Source organism: Dendropsophus ebraccatus, chromosome 1, assembly GCF_027789765.1.
Source record: "Dendropsophus ebraccatus isolate aDenEbr1 chromosome 1, aDenEbr1.pat, whole genome shotgun sequence".
NCBI classification, from domain to species: domain Eukaryota; kingdom Metazoa; phylum Chordata; class Amphibia; order Anura; family Hylidae; genus Dendropsophus; species Dendropsophus ebraccatus.
This window is the reverse complement of record NC_091454.1, coordinates 33,649,405-33,676,257: the sequence shown is the minus strand read 5'-3', so window position 1 is coordinate 33,676,257 and position 26,853 is coordinate 33,649,405. Positions and strand designations below refer to the sequence as shown.

The 26,853-nt window shown below is 38.8% G+C and overlaps 1 protein-coding gene across 1 annotated transcript in view; it reads left to right on the top strand.

Annotated features, from left to right (window-relative positions):
• LOC138791867 (protocadherin alpha-C2-like) overlaps positions 1-25,845 on the top strand; it is a 61,229-nt gene extending 35,384 nt beyond the window's left edge. Inside the window, exon 4 of the mRNA XM_069969241.1 lies at positions 24,677-25,845. Coding sequence (XP_069825342.1) covers positions 24,677-24,987 — 311 coding nt within the window. The 3' untranslated portion in view covers positions 24,988-25,845. The remainder of the gene's footprint in view (positions 1-24,676) is intronic.
• The last annotated feature ends 1,008 nt before the right edge of the window (positions 25,846-26,853 follow it).

Below are 26,853 nucleotides of genomic sequence, written 5' to 3'. Positions count from 1 at the left end.
CTTTCTGGGTTTTCAATCCACTCCTGGTTTTGGTTGCTATGAGGACCTGACATGAGGACCAAATACTGCCTGAAATATACATAGTGTGAACCCAGCCCCCGTCTGCACTGTATTCTGCTTTATAAGCATTGCTTCTATAGCTAGCATAATACACTTATAATAGGACATGTATTGGGAGCATACCACCATATATTCACATGGACATGTGTCGTATCCATCAATGGATACGTTGGGTGATGAACAACACATTAATCATTTTTCAAAGTTTCCAGAGCTAGACTATAAACAGTGAAACCATTATATTTGGTGAAGTATTTATAAACCCTCAATGCATTTAAAAACATATTTAAAAAAAAATATTTTGCACCATAAAATGATATGTTAATAATGAACTTTCCAGGATTTCTATTTCAGTAGCAATAAAAGTCCACCACCACAATATTGTTGTGCAAGTGGATTCTTCCTTTTATTTATCCAATATAAAAACCATATATAAAGGAGAAGTCTGGCGAAAATTTCTATTAAAGTATTGTATTGCCCCCCAAAAGTTATACAAATCACCAATATGCACCTATTACGGGTAATACACATAAAGTGCTTTTTTCCCTGCACTTAATACTGCAACAAGGCTTCACTTCCTGGTTACCATGGTGATGTCATGTCCCGACTCCCAGAGCTGTGCGGGCTGTGGCTGCTGGAGAGGATGATGGCAGGGGGACACTGAGGGACACAGGGCACTGGAGGGACACTGAGCATCCCCCTGCCATCATCCTCTCCAGCAGCCACAGCCTGCACAGCTCTGGTAGTCGGGTCGTGACATCACCATGTTATCCAGGAAGTGAAGCCTTGATACAGTAGTAAGTGCAGGGAAAAAAACACTTTATGTGCATTTCCCGTAATAGGTGCATATTGGTGATTTGTATGACTTTTGGGGGACAATACAAAATTTCGCCAGACTTCTGCTTTAATATTTTTAATTGTTATATTGGGGAATATACAATACCGCTATGGTGCTGGACTTTATTTGCCAACGTACCGTGCCTGCCTCACGTTCTCCAGTCATTAGTATGTGTTAGACTGCTGTTTTGTTTCTGCAACATTAAAATTTATCCTAAACCCACAGTAAACGAGATAACTAGTTTAGTCTTAGGGTCAACTTCCTGGGATCCCCACTGATCCCAAGAGAAGAGGTCAAATGTCTCCCATATACATAGAACAGTAGTGTGCATGGTCAACACTCTATCTATTCACCATGTAGGTTCTGAATATTGATGAGCATTGAGGATAAACACTGATGTAGGGATAACCCGTTTAATTTTTGATTAGTTCAGGTCTAACCCCTCTGGCTTCTTTCAAAAATACGGGAGTTCCCTGTATCTGGTACTGAAAAATGGACCCTGCTTCTTTTGATGACTTGGTTTTCAATGATAGGACATTGATGACCCGTTTAGATCGTTTCTGGGTGTGAGAGAAGATGTAATTCATATTTGCTTTATTAAGATCTTATAAAAAATATTTGCATTAATGATACAAGTGGATCTAGATAAATTAGAATCAAAAAGGTTTTTTTATTCAGTTTGAAAAGAGAACCACGAGATATGGAAGAAAAAGTTCAGAGCACATCCAATAAAACTTTGTCTTTTATTTGTATTCCATTAAAAAAGACATATAGGCAGATACAAAAATAAGAAAAGTACACACTAACGCGTTTCTGGCTGTTCGCCTTTAATCATAGATGATTTGTACATAGGTACGCTGGGATAAATATAGGGGAAATAAGCACATAATCCCTCCCATGCTACACCTGAATCGCATTACTTTCCTCATAGACATTTAAAGTGAAAGGACATGAAAAAACGCACATAAAGTGCACAGTGCCAAACTACAAAAATTACAAAAGATTTTTACAAAAAATACAAAACACAATATACATAATATACATATTAATAATTCATGATTAAATCCAGTCTATGATTGAGTCCTTTGGGAGATGAAGAATCCAACATGAGAATCCAATATCCTTCACGGTTTAAAAGTTTCTGTCTCCTATCACCTCCACGATCCGGGCAAAAAACTCTCTCTATGCCCATGATAGAAAATGAAGAAACATCTCCTGCATGGACTAGAGAAAAATGTTTAGCCACATTTGATGGATTTTTGGCATTTACATGTGTAGCACCATAAATATGTTCACGTAAACGGTCTTTTAACCTACGGCTAGTGCAACCTACATAACCAATTTCACAAGAAGTACAAAAAACATAATAAATTAACCAAGTAGTGTTACAATTCACATATCTTTTGATTTTATATTCTGTATTGTCTGCCTTGTTTGTAATTATGTTGGTTTGTTTAATGTATTTACAACAGTTACATCTCACTCCTCCACATTTAAAATTGCCCTTGGTGTTTAACCATGTGGGGTTAACAGAATGTGTCTTGATATGAGAAGGTGCCAAAAGGCTACCCAATGTGGGAGGATGTCTGGTGGAGAAATTACAACCACCCTGTACTATTTGTTTTAATGTACTATCTTGGTATCTTGGCAAAGATCTCTTATATAACAAACGACAATCTTCCACTAACTTTTCAAGAAAGCCCACGTTTGTCACTACGTATTCACGACAATTTGCTGACATACGGGACATTATTGAAAGGTTTTTACCTGTATTATACCAAGATAGTACATTAAAACAAATAGTACAGGGTGGTTGTAATTTCTCCACCAGATGTCCTCCCACATTGGGTAGCCTTTTGGCACCTTCTCATATCAAGACACATTCTGTTAACCCCACATGGTTAAACACCAAGGGCAATTTCAAATGTGGAGGAGTGAGATGTAACTGTTGTAAATACATTAAACAAACCAACATAATTACAAACAAGGTAGACTATAAGAATACAAAATCAAAAGTTATGTGAATTGTAACACTACTTGGTTAATTTATTATGTTTTTTGTACTTCATGTGAAATTGGTTATGTAGGTTGCACTAGCCGTAGGTTAAAAGACCGTTTACGTGAACATATTTATGGTGATACACATGTAAACGCCAAAAATCCATCAAATGTGGCTAAACATTTTTCTCTAGTCCATGCAGGAGATGTTTCTTCACTTTCTATTAGGGGCATAGAGAGAGTTTTTTGCCCGGATCGTGGAGGTGATAGGAGACAGAAACTTTTAAACCGTGAAGGATATTGGATTCTTATGTTGGATTCTTCATCTCCCAAAGGACTCAATCATAGACTGGATTTAATCATGAATTATTAAATATGTATATTATGTATATTGTGTTTTGTATTTTTTGTAAAAATCTTTTGTAATTTTTGTAGTTCGGCACTGTGCACTTTATGTGCGTTTTTTCATGTCCTTTCACTTTAAATGTCTATGAGGAAAGTAATGCGATTCAGGTGTAGCATGGGAGGGATTATGTGCTTATTTCCCCTATATTTATCCCAGCGTACCTATGTACAAATCATCTATGAGTAAGGGCGAACAGCCAGAAACGCGTTAGAGGTGTACTTTTCTTATTTTTGTATCTGCCTATATGTCTTTTTTAACCCCTTAGCGACCCATGACGTATCTGATACGTCATGGTGCCGCTCGGCGCTGATCCCGGCTGACACGTGCAGCCGGGCAGTGCCTCTATTAGCCGGCGCGGGTCCCGTTGCCGCGCCGGCTAATTAAGCCTCTAAGTGCAGCTGTCAAACCTGACAGCTGCATTTAGAGGCACTGCGCCGCACGTCCCTGGTGTCTAGTGGGACGGATCTCCCCCCCGCGATGCGATCGCAGGGGGGAGATCCGTTCTTCTGGCCGTGCCGGGCCTCAGCGTCGGAATGACACTGATCCCGGCTCGGCAATAGATTGCTATGGCCTGCAGCAGGCCATAGTAATCTATGACCGATCTAATCGATCTTTGCTGTGTATATACACAGCATTGATCTCTATGAAAGATCAGTGCTGTCTATATACAAGTCCCCCAGGGGGGCTTCTAGTTACAGTAAAAAAAAAAGTAAAAAAGTGTTTTTATTAATAAAAAATCCCCTCCCCTAATAAAAGTCCAAATCACCCCCCTTTTCCCATTTTATAAATATAAATAAATAAATAAATAAATAAACATATTTAGTATCGCCGCGCGCGTAATCGCCCGAACTATTAATTAATCACATTCCTGATCTCGCACGGTAAACGGCGTCAGCGCAAAAAAATTCCAAAGTGCAAAATTGCGCATTTTTGGTCGCATCAAATCCAGAAAAAATGTAATAAAAAACTATCAAAAAGTCGTATATGCGCAATCAAGGTACCGATAGAAAGAACACATCATGGCGCAAAAACTGACACCTCACACAGCCCCATAGACCAAAGGATAAAAGCGCTATAAGCCTGGGAATGGAGCGATTTTAAGGAACGTATATTTGTTAACAATGGTTTGAATTTTTTACAGGCCATCCGATACAATATAAGTTATACATGTTATATATCATAGTAATCGTAACAACTTGAGGAACATGCATAACAAGTCAGTTTTACCATAGGACGGACGGCGTAAATGCAAAACTCCCCAAAATCAAAACAAATTAGTTTTTTTTTCAATTTGACAGCGCAAATGATTTTTTTCCGGTTTTGCAGCATATGTTATGGAAAAATAATGCCTGTCTTTGCAAAGTACAATTGGTTTTGCAAAAAATAAGCGCTCATATACGTCTCTAGGTGAAAAAATGCAAGCGCTATGGACTTTTAAACTTAAAATGGAATAAGCAAAAGCGCAAAAACGAAAATAGGCTTTGACCTTAAGGGGTTAATGGAATACAAATAAAAGACGAAGTTTTATTGGATGTGCTGACCTCCGAACTTTTTCTTCCATATCTCCTGGATTTTGGTCGTGCACTGGCTGGGAGAGCTGAACTACCTAATTACTTGATCCTCTGAAAAGAGAACCACATACAGTATATTATACAGAGGCATTACTAACAGTGTGAACTTTTTCTAGTGTTTATTTCTGTTAAAGTTGATAATTATGGCTTACAGCCAGGCAACACCCAAAATGTACTATCTCAGAAAATGTTAATATTATATAAGACCAACTGTAACACAGAAATAATGACCAAATGAAAAGTATGTACAGTAAATGTAGTCAATACCTTGTCGGGGCTCCTTTTACATGAATTACGGCATCAATGTGGCGTGGCACAGAGGCGATAGGCCTGTGGCACTGCAGAGGTGTTATGTAAGCCCAGGTTACTTTGATAGCTGCTTTCAGCTTGGTCTGGTGTCTCTCATATTCTTCTTGACAATACCCTGTAGATTCTCTATAGGATTATGGTCAGGTGAGTTTGCTGGCTAGTCAAGAACAGTGATACTGTGGTTATTACATCAGGTATTGGTACTTTTGGCACGTGGCACGTGTACGTGTGGACAGCTGCCAAGTCCTGCTAGAAAATTAAAATTCCATCCCAAAAAAGCTTGTTGGCAGAATGTTTTAGTGCTGTAATATTTCCTAGTAGATGGCTTCACTGACTTTGGTCTTAAAAAAACACAGTGGACTTACCCCAGCAGATGGCATGGCTCCCCAAACCATCACTGACTGTGAAAACTTCACACTAGATCTCAAGCAACTAGGATTGAAAATGAAATGCAAAAATTTACTTTTATTTGAAAACAACACCTTTGTACACTAAGCAACAGTCCAGTTCTTTTTCTCCTTGGCCCAGGTAAGACACTCCTGGTGTTATACATCGGTCACGAGAGGCTTGACACATGGAATGTGACACTTGTAGTCCATGTCCTGGATACATCTATGTGTGGTGGCTCTTGAATCACTGACTTCAGCAGCATTCCATCTCTCCCCCCCCCCTCCAAATAGTTGAATGGCCTTTTCTTAAAAATCCTATTAAGGCTGCGGTTATCCAGGTTGCTTGTGCACCTTTTTCTACAACACTTTTTCCTTTTACATAAAATTATTTTGCTTTGATACAGCACTCTGAGAACAGCCAGCTTCTTTAGCAATGACCTATTTAGGGTTACCCTCCTTGTGGAGTGTGTCAATGACTGCGTCCTGGACATCTGTCAAGTCAGCTGCTTTCCCCATGATTGTGTCACATATTGAACCAAAGGGACCTTTTTAAATGCTTAGGAAGCCTTTGCTGGTGTTGTGGGTTAATTATTCTAATTTACTGAGAAGAAATTTGGGTTATCCTTGGCTGTAATCAACATTAACAGAAATAAGCACTAAAAAAGTCTATATCATTCAAGTGTTTTACTTTTTTAATTGAATTACTGAAAAAAAATAACTTTTTGATGATAGTTTAATTTATTGAGATGCACTTGTACTTTAATACATACACTTACATTTTGAGTTATTTCTTTAACCTACTAATTGGCCAGGCCAATTTTCATTTTTGTACTTCTCATTTTTAAAAGGTCGTAGTCCTTTTTACCTATAGACCAACATAAGCCCTTATTTTTTGCGAAATCAATTGTATTTTGCAATGACACATTTAATTTTATCATAAAATATGCTGAAAAACCAGAAAACAAATATCTGCGTAGTTAAATTGAAATAAAAAAAAAAATCAGAAAAAACAAAAAAAATCATTCTGGGGGTGTCATGATTCCACCAATTAGATTCCACCTTTCATTCCTCACAGATTCTTTGAAAAATGAAAGGTGGAATCTGATTGGTTGCTAGGGGCAACTAAGACAATTCTACTTTACACCAGTTTGATGAATCTCCCCCTGAATGTGTAGAAAATTACTCCAGTAGCATTTAAGCACCATAATCTGTACATTTTATTAGTATCTTGCTTGCCTAAATGTGACTTTTTGAACACATTTTATAAAAAAAATTCTTGATTTTATGTGATCAAAAATCTGGAATTTTTGCATTTTTCTGCTTTTTTTTTCTTTCTTCTCTTATGCCACTTACCATGCAAGATCAGGAATGTGATAATTTAATAGTTCAGACGATATCAAATATGTTAGAATGCAGATTTATTTTTTTTTGCGGCATTTAAACGCTGCTGTCAGTTAAACAATATATCTTCTTGGAAAGTTTTCTTATGGCTTTATAAAAGTGTTTTAGTCATAAAATAATCCATGCACATTGATAAACAATACTACTCATATATCATTTATACTTTCATTACTATTATTGGAATTGTTTGCACAGCAAATCTTGCTTTAGCTAAATGTTTCCATTGATTGATATTCCATATAATCACATTATACTCAAACTACGATCTGCAAGTCTTGCAGATTTGGAGGTTTTAGTCTGCTTTAAGAACTTATCTAAATCTAGGTTAAGAAAGACAGTAACTCAGCATAAGATTAGCTCTTGATGTACACTAATGTATCGCAAGTGTACTCGCTTAAAATTTTAAGCAAACTATTTCAGGTTTTATCCTTTAATTATTTATAACATGTCTAAAAAGCTAAAATAATGTGAAAGATTGCATTTCGAGTAGCTGAACGCAAAGGACAGAGCAACGATAAGATGATTTGGTGTGTTCTATTCTATCACAGACAGATTTGATATGTTGGAGACTAAAGCAGAAAAGTGGCAAATTGAGTTCAAAATCAATACATGTAAAGTGCATTTTACTATTACACACTAAATGGGAAGACACTGGCTTTGGGGGAGGGGGGTCTTGGTAGGCAGTACAAGGAATTGTAACAATCAGTGCCAAATAGCTGCTGCCAAGGCGCATCAAATCATTGGATGCATAAAAAAACATAGATGCACATGATGAGCACATATAGTTAATAATTTGCAAATCACTATTTAGGCTGCACATAAACCATTGGGGGAGATTTATGAAAGGGTGTAAATATACACATGGTGTAAACTGCCCACAACAACCAATCACAGCTCCTCTTATATTTTACAAGAGCTGAAAGCTGAGCTGTGATTGGTTGCTGTGGGCAGTTTACACCAGGCGTATATTTACACCCTTTCATAAATCTCCCCCATTGTGTACAGTTTTGAGCACCATAGTAAAACAAGATAAAGCAAAGCTTGAGATGATTAAAATTTGAACATCCAATGTAAAGCTGAAGACTGGCTAAAAAAAAAATCTAAATTATAATTAGGGTTATCCATATAATAAAAAAAAATAATTCAGTTGCATACTATAATGCTTAAAGTTACTCTGTACCCACAATCTGCCCTCCCCAAATGGCTTGTACCTTCAGATAGCTGCTTTTAATCCAAACTGCCGTGGCCTAGAGTGTGTGTGCTTTAGGCTGGCACAACCTATCTGTCTCTCCTCTCCGCCCTCTTCATCATTAGGAATGCTCCAGGCAGGTATTCTCATCTACATCAGCTGTGTTAAGGCACCTGTGCAGTGTTCACTGCAGAGGGATTAGAAAAATCCTGCCAGGGGCATTCCTAATGACGAAGAGGGTGGTGCAGGGTTAGGGCACAGGTACTCTAGGCTAGTTTGGCACAGGGCTGCAAGTTTAAAAGTTCTTTTAGGACAATAACTGCATCATCTGCCGAACAGACCCCAGGACAGATATTGGATTAAAAGCAGCTATCCGAAGGTACAAGTGGTTGGGGGGGGGGGGGGGGGGGGGCAGATTTTGGGTACAGGGTCGTTTTAATATAAATATATCAAACGTCAGTACCGACACCTGTCTATTCATTCATTTACGCTCAGGGATAGCTACCAAGTAAAATATTAGACAGCATGAAACCATTGTTTTAAAGACACAATATTGACTGTGGTGTTAAAGGGATTGTTTGTCCAGGACCCTTAACTTACCTCCCTGGCTCCCATGCTTCCACTAGTACTCCGATGCTCTTGTTCCCAATGTGAAATAGAAGGAAAAGCAAACCAGCAACCTCCTATCTGGGAAATAATGCCAACAACTACCAACATACAGCAGGAAAGTGACAAGGTGCTCATCAAGGGAAATGCAGTGTACATATGCAAAAGATCCAGACAAAGAGAAAATGCATGTAGGCACTCACCGTTAAAAAATCTTCTTTATTCTTGCGAAACCGTTAAAAACTTGCAGAGTGTGCAGCAGTCGGCGTGAAAGCCATTCAATTACTGAATGATCTGACAGCCGTTTCTCACGCGTATGCGTGCATCCTCAGACACGTGTTTGAGGATGCACGCATGAGCGCGGGAAACAGCTGTCACACCTTTTAGTAATTTACTGGCTTTCACGTCCACTGCTGCACGCTCTGCAAGTTTTTAATGGTTTCGCAAGAATAAAGAAGATTTTTTAACAGTAAGTGCCTACATACATTTTCTCTTTGTCTGGATTATCTGGTTCCCAATGTGTGGCTGCTTCCAGATTCTGAGATGTGATGATAGAGGCTCTCTTAACTATTTATGGGCTGTAGCAGTGTCTCAACTCTGCCGCTAAATGGCTGAGTGGGCCTGCGAGGTCTCATCTTAGAAATTGGAAGCAGCCGCACATCGGAGACCCGAGCATTATGGGTGGACAGGGAGGTAAGTGCATGTTATCCACCCCCCACCCCCCCCAAGGCATTCTGCAGTTCCTGGCCAGACTACCCCTTTAAAATGAATGTTTTTTATGTTCTACTTTTTTTTTCTCTCTCTTCATGCAGGAGACTATCAATGAAACATACACATGCTGCATTTTTTTTCCTCCTCTGTCTAAACAAAGAGCTTCCTAATTGAGAGAAGCATAACCAGGTCAACTGCCAAATTTATTTATGTTATTCTGTAGGTCCTCCTTTGCCTCTGGGTACTGCAGAAACAGAGAAACAGCATAAAGTAATTGAACAGATTGATCCAAAACCTTAAGGAAATGATCAGAAATCATATTCATGCACACAGTAGCTCCTTATAAATAAAATGTTCATTCTCCCCTCTTCCCATTAATTAGATGCATGAAAATACTTGTTAGCGGAACATCCAATATGATTTATAGTGTGAATGAAGAGAGGTGGTGAATGACAATTTACACATTTATCACTGCGGACAGAAAATCTCCTGCTGTTTGATGTAACATTAACACAAACTTTATGGTGAATAGATACTGTTATGTTTCTTTGATTAATTATTAGTATTTTTTTGTGCTGCTAACGGTGTATCTTGTAATGAAAAATATAGCAACCCAACATTACAATAATATTTTACCTATTTCCAACATTTATAGTAATTTAAATAAATAATAATAAACAATGTCCACTACAATGGACAATTTCTTTAATAAATGATAGTATATTTGGCTATGATAGCCCACTCCCCATTTTAATAAGCCACTTTCACTTAAAAAAAAGTAAGTGCTGTTAAAAAAATTAAAAAAAAGGAAGCAAAATTGGCGCAAAACAAATTTGCATTATATTTCTGTTAGAAAAGTAGGGTAAATTTCACAAATTAAGGAAAAAAAATTCTATCTGCATGAGTGGCTTACTGATAAACACCCTGTCCAGAACAACACTGTAAACCAGCAATGTTTAATAATTCTCTAATTTACTGTATACTCTGTATACTGCACCAACTGATTTTCCCAGGAAACCTTGTCACATAAACAGTTACTGTAAGTGAGTGCTGTTAAACCATCACTGGATTATATTTGTGCTAGGCTAACAGTAAGGTAGGCATGCATATAGCATCCCCAGCTTGCTGTTTGTTAAGTGAAGCAGGGACTACCATTGTCTCAGCTTCTTTTTCTATGGCTGTAAACTACGCTGTATACTAATAGCATAGGGTGTCCTGGAAAGTACAGTATGCAAGGGAACAGGGAAAACTCTTATAGACAGGTTCCCCTGCTGCTTTCAAAGCACACTATTCTGATAGCATAACTTTGCTTGAGAGAGATAGTACTACTCCACCTATACAGCTGGCACTGGCTACATCTAAAACATGGTTCAATTAAATAAACGTATGCATATGTTCATGCCGAGGTTAATTCCTCTGTTCTGGAAATCAGTTTGTTATATATCAGCTTCATAGCATGTGGTAATAATAATGTGTATGTACAGTAGCCAATTTGAAGAGTCAGAGCTACAATGAGGTGGGAGAGAATGGCAACCTGAACCAATTATTACACAGGAGGTGGATCATAGACCATCTCAGACTCCCTGTAAGCACTGTAGCAAGACTATAGTAACAGATCATCAGCGCAAATAAAAAGAAGCTAGAAACCAGCCAAGCAGCAAGGATCAAGAAAATGACTCATGATTGTACAAAAAATAACCAAGATTGTGGTACAGTTATTACAGAAAATGCACATAAAGTGCTTTTTTCCTTGCACTTTCGACTGCATCAAGGCTTCACTTCCTGGATAAAATGGTGATGTCACGACCCGACTCCCAGAACTGTGTGGGCTGTGGCTGCTGGAGATGAGGGGGATGGTCAGTGTCCCTCCAGTGCCCTGTGTCCCTTAGTGTCCCCATGCCATCATCCTCTCCAGCAGCCACAGCCCGCACAGCTCTGGGAGTCAGGTCGTGACATCACCATTTTATCCAGGAAGTGAAGCCTTGATGCAGTAGTAAGTGCAGGAAAAAAGCACTTTATAAGCATTTTCCGTAATAAGTGTATATTGGTGATTTGTATAACTTAGGTCATGTTCACACCTACTGTTTCCGTCAGTCTTTTGTTCAGTATTTTTTAAACTAAAATCAGGAGGGTAGCTTCACACATAACGGATCCGGAGTGGATGTTACGCTGCAAAGTCGCAGTGAAATCCGCTGTGGATCCCTTGTCATTTATTTTGAATGAAAAAGCCATACAGCAGGATTGACATCCCGCTGTGAGTATGTAAATGCCATTAACCCCCCCGCTGGCTGCAGCATACTTTACCTGCTCCACGCTCTGGCTTGCTTTGGGCGCTCCTGACGTCTGCACATCCTGCTCAGCCAATCAATGACTGAGGCGCGGCAGTGCACTGATTGGCTAAGCGAAACGTCCAACTGGGAACCCCCGAAGCATGCCCGGGCGTGAAGCAGGTATAGTATGCTGCAGCCAGCAGGGGGTTAACGGGCAGCATTTACGTACTCGCAACGGGTTGTCAATCCCGCTGCGAGTATGTATTCTCATTTAAAATAAATGAAAAGGGAATTCACAGGGTAACATCCGCTGCAGATCCATTGTGTGTGAAGCTACCCTTAGGCTGGGTTCACACTGCGTATATTACAGTCAGTATTGTGGTCCTCATATTGCAACCAAAACCAGGAGTGGATTAAAAACACAGAAAGGATCTGTTCACACAATGTTGAAATTGAGTGGATGGCCACCATTTAATGGCAAATATTTGCTGTTATTTTAAAACAACGGCTGTTATATTGAAATAATGGCAGTTATTTACTGTCATATGGCGGCCATCCACTCAATTTCAACATTGTGTGAACAGATCCTTTCTGTGTTTTTAATCCACTCCTGGTTTTGGTTGCAATATGAGGAGCACAATACTGACTGAAATATACGTAGTGTGAACCCAGCCTTATACTGTAAATAAAGCACAAAAATACATCCAATGCAACTACAATAAAGTTCATATATCATTATTCATGAGGCTAATTCTAATCAAATATAAGAGGATTTTTGGCATGTCAATCACACATATAATTACATTAATTTGGCAGGTCTGGAAGCTGAAAGCCCCGCAATGTTATATGTTATACAGAGCGCTTACAATAATGAAACAGTTACATTACAGTTAATTGCATCCTATGAACTTACAGTATATTGATTTCAGATCTTATTTTATAATACTCAATTATTCTAATGAATAGTTGAAGTAATACACCTGTGTTCTATCAGGTACTATACACTGAATAATTACAGGTTTTATCTGTGTAAATGGAGTAAATGTCTAGGGAAAGAAGTTTAGAATGTACTCATCTACTTCAGACCTATCCACAAAAACACTAATGTTAGTAATAATGTTCTTCATTGACTTTGTAATTTCCTAATGTTACGGTAATATAATTATCCGTCCCTATGAATAGAGTCTAACAGGAGCGTGGATGGAAATATATATGCAAATATTGTATTCATCTTTCATTGTCTTGTGCGTCATACCAGAAGTATAATTTTTATATTTAATTTTAATATGTGAAATGAGAACAGCTGCCTGTAGTGCTGATGTTACTAGATAAGGCTGCCATTTGTCAAGCAGAGTTATTAGAGAGTATGTAATATAATTTGCTTTTCGACTTTAGTACAATTACAGGAAGTATACATAGAATTAATAAAATACCATTGCTAATATTTATTCTCTTCACTATATACATTAGGCGGGCACCACATGTGATAGCACTGGAGTGCTAGTCCTATCTAGACCTAAGACTACCATATTATGCAGAGAAAATGTGATCTAGAAAAACAAGGTCTACACCTCCACAATATATTCAATAATTTTTATTATAATTTAATCAAAAAAGACACAAAGTTAAAAACCTTTTTAAAACACACACATGATCGTATCACTGGCCCCAATGAGACACAGTGAGAAACTGATCCACCCCACATAATAGTACAGAGATAGCAAGAAATAATAAATATGACAATGATGATGTAAAGTGCAAAGAGGTGTATGTAAACTGTCTGACCCTATCATTAAGTGCCACAAAGTGCGAGTGCATATAGTGAAATGGAGCAAAGCAATCTCCTGAAAAAGAAGCAGAAATAAACAATATACAATAAAGTGAGAAATATAAATTAGAAGATAAATAAGCAATAATATAAACAATCACATATGCTATCTCACGGATGGATCAGGTAGATTAACCCAACGCATTCCGTCACGTGGACTTTATCAGGGGTACTTGTCTTGTGTCATAATGATGGTATATATAGTGCATATCAAGTCCAAGTCTGATTATTGTAATAGGGGGCATGTAAAACATGGATCTGAAACTCAATATCTTACATCAGTCGTTGGTTTCCCATTACGTCCGGACACATCTTACATAATCCCAAAGGAGTTAAGGACGCCACATTCACCTGTGTTACCGCCAGCGTCCAAACAATCCAATCTCCGGACTGGATATGCATCCCTGTGACCCCGGATAGTTCAGGTCAAATGACCAGCTACGTAACCGGAACCTCCGTATCATGTGACTATCCGGAGCCACAGGAGTCACATGCCAGAAACTAATCACTGCTGGTAAATCACATGACCGGACGCGTCACCAGAGCCTCCGTGTCATGTGATTACCTGAAAAACATATCAAACAATCAGGAATTTGCAATCCAGCTACTGCCCCATAGTCAATATGCAAGCGCCGTGAAAAATAAACATAATACAACGCATGCTCCATAGTCTAAATGCAAGCAAATAGTAGATTCAATACACTCATATTCTGACAGCCGACTCTCTATGCGCACGCGCTCGAAATCACAAACCTATTGGTGTCTGCCAAAACTACTATACATATTTACCTAAAATGAACAGGCAAACTACCTGGCCATAGTAACAATAGATGTGCGCACACTCTCTAGTATAATATTATGCATACCGACCATCGTCAAATGCGTATGTGCCTTAAATTACAGATTCAAGATGGAAAAGTACCAATATTTACAGAGAAATCAATTTTATACTTATATATCTAAGTCGCTCGGCATCCCAAATGTCATGAGGCTCAATGGTACCTTGAGCCCCATGACATGCATGGAACCGAGGGCATGCCAAACACAAAACTCCCAAATACCAGTCATGCGCATGCGCATGCGCCTTCACCATGTATCAAATAAAATGTCAGCTGCATATGGGGTAGTATCATATAGCAAAACCTACTACATCACTATTAATAACATAAATCATAATGAATAAATCAGTCATGCTTCTATAGTAAGCTTAGTATACCAATTAATATGCAGTGGTCTGCTGGGCACATAAGTGTGACTCCCAAAGGGAAACCATACATAATGAAATAGCAGTTGCTCTTGAAATTGGTTATCAGAGGTTCATGGTCCTGCTCATAACATAGAGTCCCGGACCAAGTATCAGTGGAGTCCAATGTAGCTCCAACATTGTTTGCTGAACATAGGGCAACTTGAAGAATGTATTTTTTTCCTTTTTTTTCTTCTCTCTCTCCTCCCACCGGATCGTTCAAAAAGTAAAGAGGAACAAAAGAAAAAAAAAAACACAATAAAAGACGTGTATTGTGATCAAAGTGATCAAAAAATGTCAAAAGTGCAAAAATTGTAATCTGTGTTGAATAATTAAGTAATTACTAACAATAATATATATGTGATGAATATGAAAATTAAAATACTATTACATGATGATGTGATAAAATATCATATGTGTCGACATATATACAAAAATTAATATCTACCATAATTATGTGATACCCCCCACCCATTTGCAAAACAACATCAACCCTCCCAACTATTATCCAAGCTATCCCTCCCTCCCTTCCTACCCCCCCACAAAACCCCACCACCACACATGCCAGTAAACTGTTTGTCGCAGTTTCCTTCTGAAACAGTTTCGTCCGAATCTTATTGTCCCTCATCTGTATCTTGAGATCGAGGAAATCTACCTCTGATGTCAAAATCCTATAAGTGAGGTGGATATGCCTACCCAGAAAAACAAAACATCGTCGATATAACGATACCAACGTAACACTCCCTCCTTAAATTCCTGCAACGGGTACATGTGCGCGCCCTCCCACCAACCTAAAAATAGGTTGGCGTAGGAGGGCGCACGACGTGCACCCATTGCAGTCCCGGACACCTGGCGGTAAAATATTCTATCGATGACAAAGTAGTTGTGCTGTAATACGAACTCCAACAAGTCCACAATGAATGATTTTAGCATCTCATTACCTTCCTCTTGTTGTTGTAAAATTTAATTATAATAAAGATTATTGAATATATTGTGGAGGTGCAGACCTTGTTTTTCCAGATCACATTTTCTCTGCAACGTTTTTTCTCTTGACTTCTTAAAAGGACTTTAAATATTTACAGAAATCACAGAGAAGAAAATTCTAGTCATTTGGTCATATAGTTTGTTTGCTGTATAGAAACCAACTATCACTGAAAATACAAAACTATAACTTTGCTATAACGCCTAGGCACAAGCAAAACATTCCATAACCGACACAATAACAATTGTGGAACCATCTCCCCACACACTACCCAACCTGGCAGACCCCCATCCCCACACACAATACCCCACCTGACCCCCAGTGGTCCTCCAAGTTATCAGGATGCCAGGTGCCGTCACTGGTGCGCACGTCCCGAGGCAGGGCCGGAGCGTGGCGCCACTGTGGCTGTCCGTGGCTCACATATCTAATAGATGAGTGAAGTATGCGGGGCCCACCACAGTAAAGGGGCCCTCTAGGCTGAGGCTCAGAGTTCAGGCCTGAAGGGCCCCTCTGTTGGCCTTGCCCCCTGTGCAGCTGAACCTGTTGCACATGTTATATGTCTACCACTGTATCCCATGTATACCCTACTCATCTGTGGTTGTCATTATAGCAAAAGATCTGTGAATTGTAGAGTCATGCAATTGATGTTATCGATAAATCACCACAAGCTGCTGTACCTACCAATTGCCTTTTGATTTGTCTAAACAGAGTATCTTAATGCGACTCTGCACCCACAATCTGACCCCCCCCCCCCCCAAACAGCTTGCAACTTCAGATAGCTGCTTTTAATCCAGGGGTCCGTTCGGCAGGTGATGCAGTTATTGTCCTAAAAAACAACTTTTAAACTGACAGCCCCGTGCCCAACGGGCCTAGATTGTGTATGCATTAGGCTGGCACAACCTTTCTGTCCCTCCTCCCTGCCCTCCTCATCATTAGGAATGCTCCAGACAGATTGTCTCCTATTCATCAGCTGTGTCAGCCCGGCACATGAGCTAGATTGTTAAGGTACCTATGCAATGTTCAGACAGGAGAAAATGTTCCAGTGGCATTCCTAATGATGAAGAGGATGGGGAGGAGGCACGGAGGCTTGATGCAAAATTAGGACACAGATTCTCTAAGCCCCGGCCATTGGGCATGGGGCTGCAAGTTTAAAAGTTGTTTCTTAGGACAATAACTGCATCACCTGCCAAACGGACCCAAGAACAGATCTCGGATTAGAAGCAGCTATCCGAAGGTACAAGTGGTTTGGGGGGGGGTGTCAGATTGTGGGTACAGAGTCAATTTAAAGGGGTTGTCCAGTGAGCGAAAGACTGCCTTTTGCTTGCCAGTGCTGAAACTTTTTCTCTCCCAACTGTCCCTTCCAAGACACAGAGGAGGGCACTGTGCAGCTACTGGACATAGCATGTAATTTTGCCCAAAAACAATGCATTCGACTTAGGAGCTAGCCCTCGACCCCCCCCCCCCCCCTCAAATACACCTTAGAAGGCATACTACTGAGACGTGGAATCTCAGAATGTGAGCAATGGCAAGCAGAAGGCTTTAACCATATTCTGTTTATTGAACAACCCCTTTAAGTATAGTACCTTTTAATGATTAAAGAACATTTAATTCTAAGCTAAGTTCACGCAACGTAAATTTTCTATTAATCACACCCGTTGTTGCAAATTGCAACACTGGCCATGATTAATAGAAAATGTATGTTGCATTGAAGTCAGAGGAATCCCGGATGGAGTGTATACACATAGTATACACTCCGTCTGGGATTCCTAGCGGCCGCAGAAAAGGCAGACATGTCAGTTTTGTGTAGACGCTATTTATTGAATAGCAGCCTCACAGAACTGTCAGTTCACACAATGGAAAGTGCAGCTCCGGCCAGACTTTATACTGTGTGCTATGGCGATTTGGGATGCAAGCACACACGAATGCACCTGCATCCCAATTCAACAGAAATGAAGTACCATGCAACGTTATCTAAATCTGAACACTCAGCACTCGATTCCCTCTGGATGCAGAAGTCGGATGCAGCCCTAGGACTGTCAAGAAAGCATGCCTACAGCCTATGGAGCTATAAATGTGCTAAAGCACTGGAAAAATAATCATACAGCTGTGTGAACACAGCCTTATACTTTTACCTAGAGAGGTTTATAGATAAGAATGCGTGTCATGTGTGATAACATACATTTTCACATGAACCCTAAGGATTAAATTAAGATCAGCACAAAAAGTAGTAAAAATACCTATTTCTTGACATACTATTGTAAGTTTTTTATGCAGCAGATGAAGCCATGCAGTCAACTAGATAATCATCTTATTATACAGTTGTTTTGTGGCTGTAATTTCTCTAATGGAAAATATGCCCTATGAGGATTATACTAAATATAATGCTGTCCTGAACTTGTGAACTCTGCAGGCAGCGTTCAGAGGCAAAGTGCTAGAGCGGCTCAGTTTTGCTTCCAGATCATTTTAGCTCTTTCTAGATTTAACTCTTGAAAGCTCTGCATTTCCAGACATCCTTCTGAGAAGCATCTGCGTCCTGTGTCCACCATCATCTCTGCGTGTTCTCTATCACCTTGTGCTTATATGGGATTTTCTAAATGAGGAAGAATAACAATAGCCTCAGGGTATATACGCAATAGACATGTCAGCATTACATTAGTGTGCTTGATGTTTAGCATGACTGTTTATATGTAGCTAATGTCACTTATAATATGCATAACACATCCTTAGTAAAAGAGTTTTTTCTGCATTTTTCTATGTCTACGGTATAAGCTTGTGGTAGACGTCGCTTTACAAAATCTGCTGTGTTCATTGAGAAAATCAGTGACCGGAATTGTATGCGTTGCTGAATGAATGGAGGGTGGGGAAGCTCTGCTTTGCACGCCATTCTCCCTGTACAGTGCTGCAGAGAAAACCTGCATGAAAATATATAAGCATTTCATATAAATACACAAATGTAATACATTTTTCATATTACAGCTTGTGAAGTACAGGTTTAATCCATCGTAGATTGTGTTTTCCTACCATTAGTGTATAATCTGAATAAGGAAGATAGGAGAAGCAGACAGTGCTGGTAGCATGGGGAGAATTCAGATGGAAAAGGGCATGCTAAAAATAGAGAGCGCTGCATCTGTTCTTTATGTGTAGATCTAGGGAGTGCGTGCATTAAGATCCGGAAGCTTTCCAAATAATTACAGTCAATGCTTGATTGTGCCAGAAATAACCGGAAACAATGGGGTTATTAGCCCTAGGTTCATGTCAAGTATAGAGCCGTTTTGTTATTTAATTACAATTTCAATTATTACCATACAAGAAAATTATCTTTCTTCACTCACATTAGCGGAGGATTACCTAACTAGTTCTGCATCTTCAGGGCTAAACATAAATCAAGGGACTGATGTATATAACATACTGCATTTGGCAGGTTTATGAACTGAGCTAAAACATTTGCTAGCTCATAAATATAATCTATCCCTACCATCCTACTGTACTAGTGGGTTGGAGATTTGGTGCCGATTTCCGCGCACACAGTAAGAACAATTACTGTTGCCCTAACCCATTTAAAATAAACTAGGGTGCGGTTTTGCAAACATAATTATTTTGCATCTATAGGAGAAGCCTCCGATGTATAGAATTTATGGGGAGGCAGGCATGTCCCAGTACATCCACTGTAGCAAACACAGGCAGAGTTTTACATGAGAAACTATCCTCCTAAAGGGGTTATCCATGATTAGAAAAAAGTACCACACCTGCCCGAAATAATGTGTGGTATTAGGGGGCGTTCAGACTTCGGAATCCGCATGGAGAACATCCTGCAGATTCTGCCATTTGCCCCCGTTCAGTCCCTCTTGACTCTCACTCGTGCCATAATCTTCATTCTATGTTTAGACAGATTCCACCATCTGTCCAATGAAATGGCATGTCGATTCTTTGGGCGGACAACGAAATCTGCTTAAGCCTTGAGGTAAGGGTGCTGCTGTTTATAGAAGAATGCAGCCATGTTTTTTCTAAGTCTGGATAACCCAATTTATGTTTTGTTCTCACAGGTTCTGTGTAGACCTGTGTATCTAGAGATGAGCAAAACTACTGAAAATTCAGGTATACATGAACCTAAACGATCGCCATTTAAATCCTGCTTCCTGGAGAAGGTGGATGCAGTCGGAGAACTGCCTGGAAAACATGGATACAGCCTATGATTTGCTCATCTCTAGTGTAGTCAAATTTTGCTGTCATTATCCTATGCCTTTCCCCCCTACTTTTATAATGTACATTTAGTAAATTCACAAGGAATAGCAGACAGATAGAGGGACAGTTGAGAACCCTAACAAGCTTAGTTTTCTTGATTCCCTTCTAAATTAATGTGTTTCTCACCCCTTAACATACTTCTTAAAACTTACTCTACCCAAGTCTGTCAATGACACAGTGCCCTGCTGGCTGTCCTCACATACAGCTATCCCAGTCAACTACTCTAAAACAGCAATTCATCTGTGTCAGTTCATGTAGCATCTTTAGCGGTTTCGGATAGAGATGAGCGAAATTTTGAATGTTCAGTTCAACAGGGTTCGCCGAACTTTGAGGAAACAAAACTTTAAACAAACTGCACTAAAAAAGCTAAATTATTGCAGGCATTTAGCTGTTTTGGTGCGGACCAGCAAGTTTGCTCATCAATGCTTACCTATCCATGCTTCCCCGGTTTCCCCCTGCTGATGGCAGCTGCCTCCACTGAGACAAGAGTGACAGCATGCTCAGCCAGTCACTGGCCGTGACACTGTTCTGTCACATCTTTCACATCTGGGGAGTGACAGCCAATCACTGGCCACAGCACTGTCCTTTCTCAGTCATTGATTGGTTGAGCAGGCTAGAGGCATCAGTGATCAACAGGGGACATTGGAGATCCATAAGAGGACACCAGGGGAGCACGGACAGATGAGCTTCCGCTGCACGCTCCATTGTGTGCAGCGGCAAATTGAGATGCGGGTGCGCACGGATGTGCCCGCATCCCAATTGAGTAGAAGTGAAGATCATCCGGCTGGTACCGGCAGGGATGATCTTCTCTGACACCCGCCATTCCGCGACCTGTACTAGGTGGGAACATGGCCTAAGTGTGTGGCTCTGCCTGGACCTGATCTAATGTTCGCAACACCTGCAAACTGACAGCTAGAAAACTGCTTTGTTTTTGGTTGCCTAGAAAGTTAGACAGGGTGTAGTGGTTCTGCTAGGAACAAAAATCCACTAGTGCTAAATAATCAAGGACATGGGTCTCAAAACTGCGGCTCTCCAGCTGTTGCAAAACTACAACTCCCATCATGCCTGGACAGCTAAACCTTTGGATTTGGCTGTCCAGGCATGATGGGAAATGTAGTTTTGCAACAGCTGGAGGGCCGCAGTTTGGAGACCGATGTTCAAGGACATACAAACTTACAGCAAAAAAAAAAAAAAAACATCAACAGTGTGGCATTTTAAGTTAATATCCATCTTACACAGCTAAGTGCAGTAACTAATGTGATCTCAGCTCTGTGCTTTTATGGCCATTTATCATCTAGGCTTACATTTGGTCTAATGCATTTTCTCTCATTCTTGGTCAGTAAGATTGTTAGTACAGTAGTTTCTTTGTCCATGTAACATAGAAACTTATAAATATTATAAAAATGCTCTCAAGTGATTAGTCTGGCTTGGCAATTTTATTCACAATTAATTCCATGCAATCTGCTAAACTCTCACACTCACTCTCTCCAGCTTAATTTTGCATGCTTTCCCTTTTGTTCTTCAAACTTTCCATCTGTCATTGTCAAATACAATCTGCCTCAGAGTCCTATTCGCCCTGATATTCCTTTTATCCTTTTTCTGGAATTTATCATTTACTCTCATAAACTGAAACACTTACTTCATTAAAAAGTTGCGCACCAGCCCCTCTTCCACTACCCCCTGTTAACCCTACGACCTTGTGGTATATTATCCATTATATAACCACACTTAGCAGTTGCTTGACTGCATTTCACAGATGTTTTATGCTCACTATGTTAAGCTTTTAGTTTACCTCCATATTAACCTCTAAGTGTAAATAATAAATACTGCTTGCTGCACGGAATAAAATATGTATACCTATGTTTAGAAATTGCTCCAGAAACCAAGCACTATGGGGGAGATTTATCAAGGGCTCTGCACCTATTTTTAGGTGAATAAATGGATTTTTCAGCCATTTTTGGTCAAAGTTCTATATATGAACCAGTATTCAATGGGCGAATATTTTTTAGATTTGAGTTTTTTTAAATCTGCGTGTTTTAAATATTCACCCAAAAGTTTGAACAATCCGGGATTAGGGCCCAATTTATCATTTGCGCCTTTTAAAAAATAATAAATCAGTCACAAGATATTGGAACAAAATATACACCAATCCTGATTAGAAGTGACACATATTAGACTCCATAGTAAATGTCTGCACTATTTCTAACAGTTCCATAGACAATGAACGGAACAGCAGTGCTCGTGCTGTACATGTAAGCTACTCCCTTTTTAAGATTATTAAGAGTCTTAGTGATCAGACACCTAGCCACCCAACACTGAACAATTTTATAAAGCCAAGTATGTCCTGGTTCATTTAGGTGTAAGCTAATTGTTGCAGTTGAATAATATGTGGACATATAGGAATAATCATATGTGTACTGCAGTTTTTTTATGATACAAACTGAATAAAATATCATGACATACCACCATAGCCTTCATCGGGTTGCAATTAGTGTTGGACTGGGGTATCTGGGGCCCTCCAGAGGAAATTATCCTGGGGGCCCACCAATAAAGAACCAGTGAGAAACAACATCTTAGTAGGTGTTAGTGCAGGTTTTAAAGCTGAGGCCCACTGGAGGATCCTCTGGTCCTCTAGTGGACCAGTCCGACACTGGTTGCAATTCACATTCCAACCACTGGGAGGCCACACATAGACACATTTTTATTTATCTTTTGTAAGGTAGATGTTGGTTTGTGTTGACCCATAAGAAAAATTAAGAAAGGACACATCTATATGGAGGTATGCAGAGGTATAGTGTCCACCATAGAATTTGCCATATTATGGTGCTTGAGTATTGTGAGCCCTAAAGCCATTGACCTTTCAGCTGAAGTAGCACAAATCAATAGCAACCATTCCCATTATAGTTTATTCCAATCTGTGTCCAGCTAATAGGCCCTAGAATTCATTCTTCTGTAAAATGTGTTAGTTAAAAATCAATGCACCAGGGAAAAAGGTCACTCCAAAGAGGATGAAAACTTTAATATTAAACTTTAATATCCGACATAGAATTATATAACATAGAAGATTGATGGCAAAAAAGACCATATGGTCCTTTTTTTAATCTTAGCTTAGATATATTTTTATGCCGGTATAAATCCATTTATTGTTGATTTTACGACCGCATCTGCTGGAGGTTTGTTTCAAGCATCTACTACTCATTCAGTAAAATATTATTCTGCTGAACTTGTTTGCTACAGAGAGCAATAGAAATAGATATTACCTTTTTAAATGTTATTATTCCTGATATGACCTTAATAAGTTTTGACAGGGATTTTATTAGACCTAGGAGAATCAGATGCATGGAAGCTCCCAACAATGCTTCAATTGGCAGATACGGATCTGTAATGTTCTGTGGTGAACCAGACAGAAGTTTAATTTCCTGAAAAGGCAGATAAAGCTGAGCTCATAAGCAAATCTGGTTAACTCTGTGTGTTTGGGATTAGGATTTGCAGTGTCCTCTATTCTGTGCCTGAAAATATAACAGTTTACATGCCCTAATTTTCTAAATCATTACATAATGATATTAATTACAGAGCTTTGTGGATGTAATGCTAGAAGCATATGTCTGGGTTGGGAAATAAATTGGTCTTTCTAATATGCAATCAGTTGTTTTTTTCTAATCAAATAGAATATATATGAAGTAAATTAAGTATACAGTCATGAGAGCCAAATAGTTTATATAGCTACTGTTTTATACTATGTGTTTGATTTTTAACAGTTTGTTCAAAAGGACTATATAATATGGACAATTTATTTACATATGCCATAGGACGTTATAGACATGCCTTGGATGTTTTGGATGGAAAAGTGGCTCACACTTAGTAAACCATAGCCTCTAGTCATTTTAGGTTATGCCATGCCTCTCCTCCAAAAAAGCAAAAATACTTGATCCTCACTGCCACCTATTGGAAATATCATTCCCTTAAAGTTGTTATCCAGCGTTAAAGTGTCACTGTCGTTAATAAAAACTTTCAACATATCAAAAGTTTTGATTGGTCCGGGTCTGAGGGATCATGAAAATAAGCTGGTAGAAGACCAGGTTCAGCATTCTCGTGTACCGGCTCTGTTTCATGTGATTACTCATAATGAAAGTCTATGAGCCTAACTCTTTTCACTGATATGATTGGTACAGGTCTGAACTCTCAGACCTTGACCAATTAAAACTTTTGACATGTCTCTCTGACATAGTAGAAGGAATCCAGCAGCATCAATGGTGGCAAAGTATTTCTCAAATTTATTGAGTGACCATGTACAAACACAACATTTCAACCACTGGGGTCTTTACCAAGTGTACCCCAGTGGTCGAAACATTGTGTTTGTACTTGGCCACTCAATAAATCTGAGAAATACCACCATTTAAATAATACCACCAGCATTGATGCTCTCGTATTCCTTCTACTACAATTGATTGGGTTACCTTTAATAAAGCGGGCATGTTTTTTCTAACTCTGGATAGCCCCTGGAAAAAGATTGCTACTCATAATATATATAATTTATCATAATTGTGGACTTCACTGCATCGAGCGCTTTCACTAGCAGCTGGCAGTGTTGTCGTTTGGCTGATATTTTATATTTGTATAATTTCTTTTACAGAACCAGAAGGAGGAGAAGTGTCTCCCCCAGTAGGAGCTGGTGTGAATTGCAACAGCTGGACCTTCAAATATGGACCTGGCAATCCAAAACAACCAGTACCACAAATACCACCAGATTTTCCGGAGAATTTTATTATCCCAGGATCCCCAGCCATCATTTCGATCCGCCAGGATCAACCATCAGCCCAAGGTCATAAAAGTAACTTTATAACCTTTGGTAAAAAGGAGGAAACCAAGAAGAAGAAGAAGAAGAAGAAGGGCAACAAGAATCAAGATAAGGGAAATAATCCAACTGACAACAATGATCAATGAAAGGAGATTGAAGCCAATTCTTATCCCATTTTTGTAAGAAATAATGTAGCAACAAAGTAAAATTCTTCCTATTGTTAATGCACCTTCCTATGAACAAAAAGACTGCAACATTCAAGCCTGAAAATATATACATATATGTCTATATTATTTACCAGATTATGTCTTAAAGCTTTATTATGTCAAATGTTTAACCATACGACACTCAGCTGTTGTCTCTCACATCCAAAGAACACAGTGGCAGTTTGTGCATATATTATAGTAGGTGACTGTTAAGGCCAATGTCTCTGTATATAGTTACTGTGTATTGTACAGAAAAGGCATTATATCCTGTTAGTCATGAAAGAAGATGTAAGGATGGATTGCAGGTGTTAAATCTGAATAGAAATAAAGTAAAAAAAAAAGAAAAAGAAAATAAGAAAATAGGCCAACTAAAAGCAAATGAAGCGATTTCTTGTCTAAATTATCATTAATGTTGTTTAAACTTTAGTGTATTGATAACCATAATCATTTCCATTATACTCAAAAATGTGAACATATTAAATTTAAACAAATTCCTCAGGAATCAAGATAGTACGACTACTAACATATATATTTGTGTGCCCATATAACATCTGTATATAGAAATTATCTAAAACTAGATAAGCAAGGCCAGCTCTATTAAGATTAGAAAAAAAGAAAGAATTTTAATTTAAAAAAATACAATACCCTATTATTTAGATCCTGTTTTAATAGCCTATTAAAGGATATACTAGAAAGTTAGCACCAAAAGATGTTGTACATTGTGCTCTGAAAAAGTGTAATCGCATGGGATCAAAGCTCCAGGATGCAATTTTGCTTAGTTTGTGTTCAAACTTGTTTTTTTAAAAAAAAAGGTTTAGTCAATATAGGATAGGTTTCTGTGGACGTCCTCTCTTTCTAGTTTACACACCCAATGTCTTGCCCTTACATACAGTACAACTTTACACTTTTTGTCATTTTTCGGCCGCTTGACGGACATCTTTTAGAGCGGCCATCCTTCTAAGGCCAAATAACGGCTGTTATTTCAAAATGGCGGCCATTATTTGTAGAACAACTAACAATGTTTTGACTGTGTGTGAACTGCTTCATACTGTATGGCATTTTTACCCTTCGTTGTATACTGATTTTTTTTTCTTTTCTTTGTGCTATGTCTCTCCATTGAAAAACCTAGTTGAAGACTTTTCTGTACAGAGATAAAAGTATTCTGATGCAAGGTATGAGGCCACAGTTTTGCCTTTATACCCTTAGAACAATGTCCACCTAGTACCTTATACTTAAAGTATTTTAGAAGCATATCCCATATAGCCTTAACCTAGAGAAATAAGCAATGTATGAAGCAAACATCATTAGGAATGCTGCATTGTTGGTGCACATCAGTGTTAATTTCTACAGACTTCAATACTAAAATTTTCTGAACCGTTGTACAAATTGCTATACCGTATTCCATAGCAAGAGTACTATCCATCAGGTGTTTAACAACAAGGAATAAAAAAGTTCCGAATACATGGTGCTCTACAATTATTAGATAGAACTAGACTTTGATTAAGGCATGAAATATAAGTCAAGGTAATAGAACTTAGATAGTTATAGAAAACAATGTTTACATCCTTAATGTATTTAATATGGAAAACAATGGAATATGGGTGCTGTGTTGTATCATGCATAGATTTACAAAAAGTCCTTAAAATAATTGTTACTGCTTGTTCTAATGGCCTTTGCAAGTGATCTACCTTCTACGCACCATCTATCTTGTTTTACAAACTCATGTGAACAAATGGGAGGAAATTAAGATGCAGATGTGTAAATTTAAAAAGAAACTATCAGCAGGTTTGAAAAATCTAACCTGCT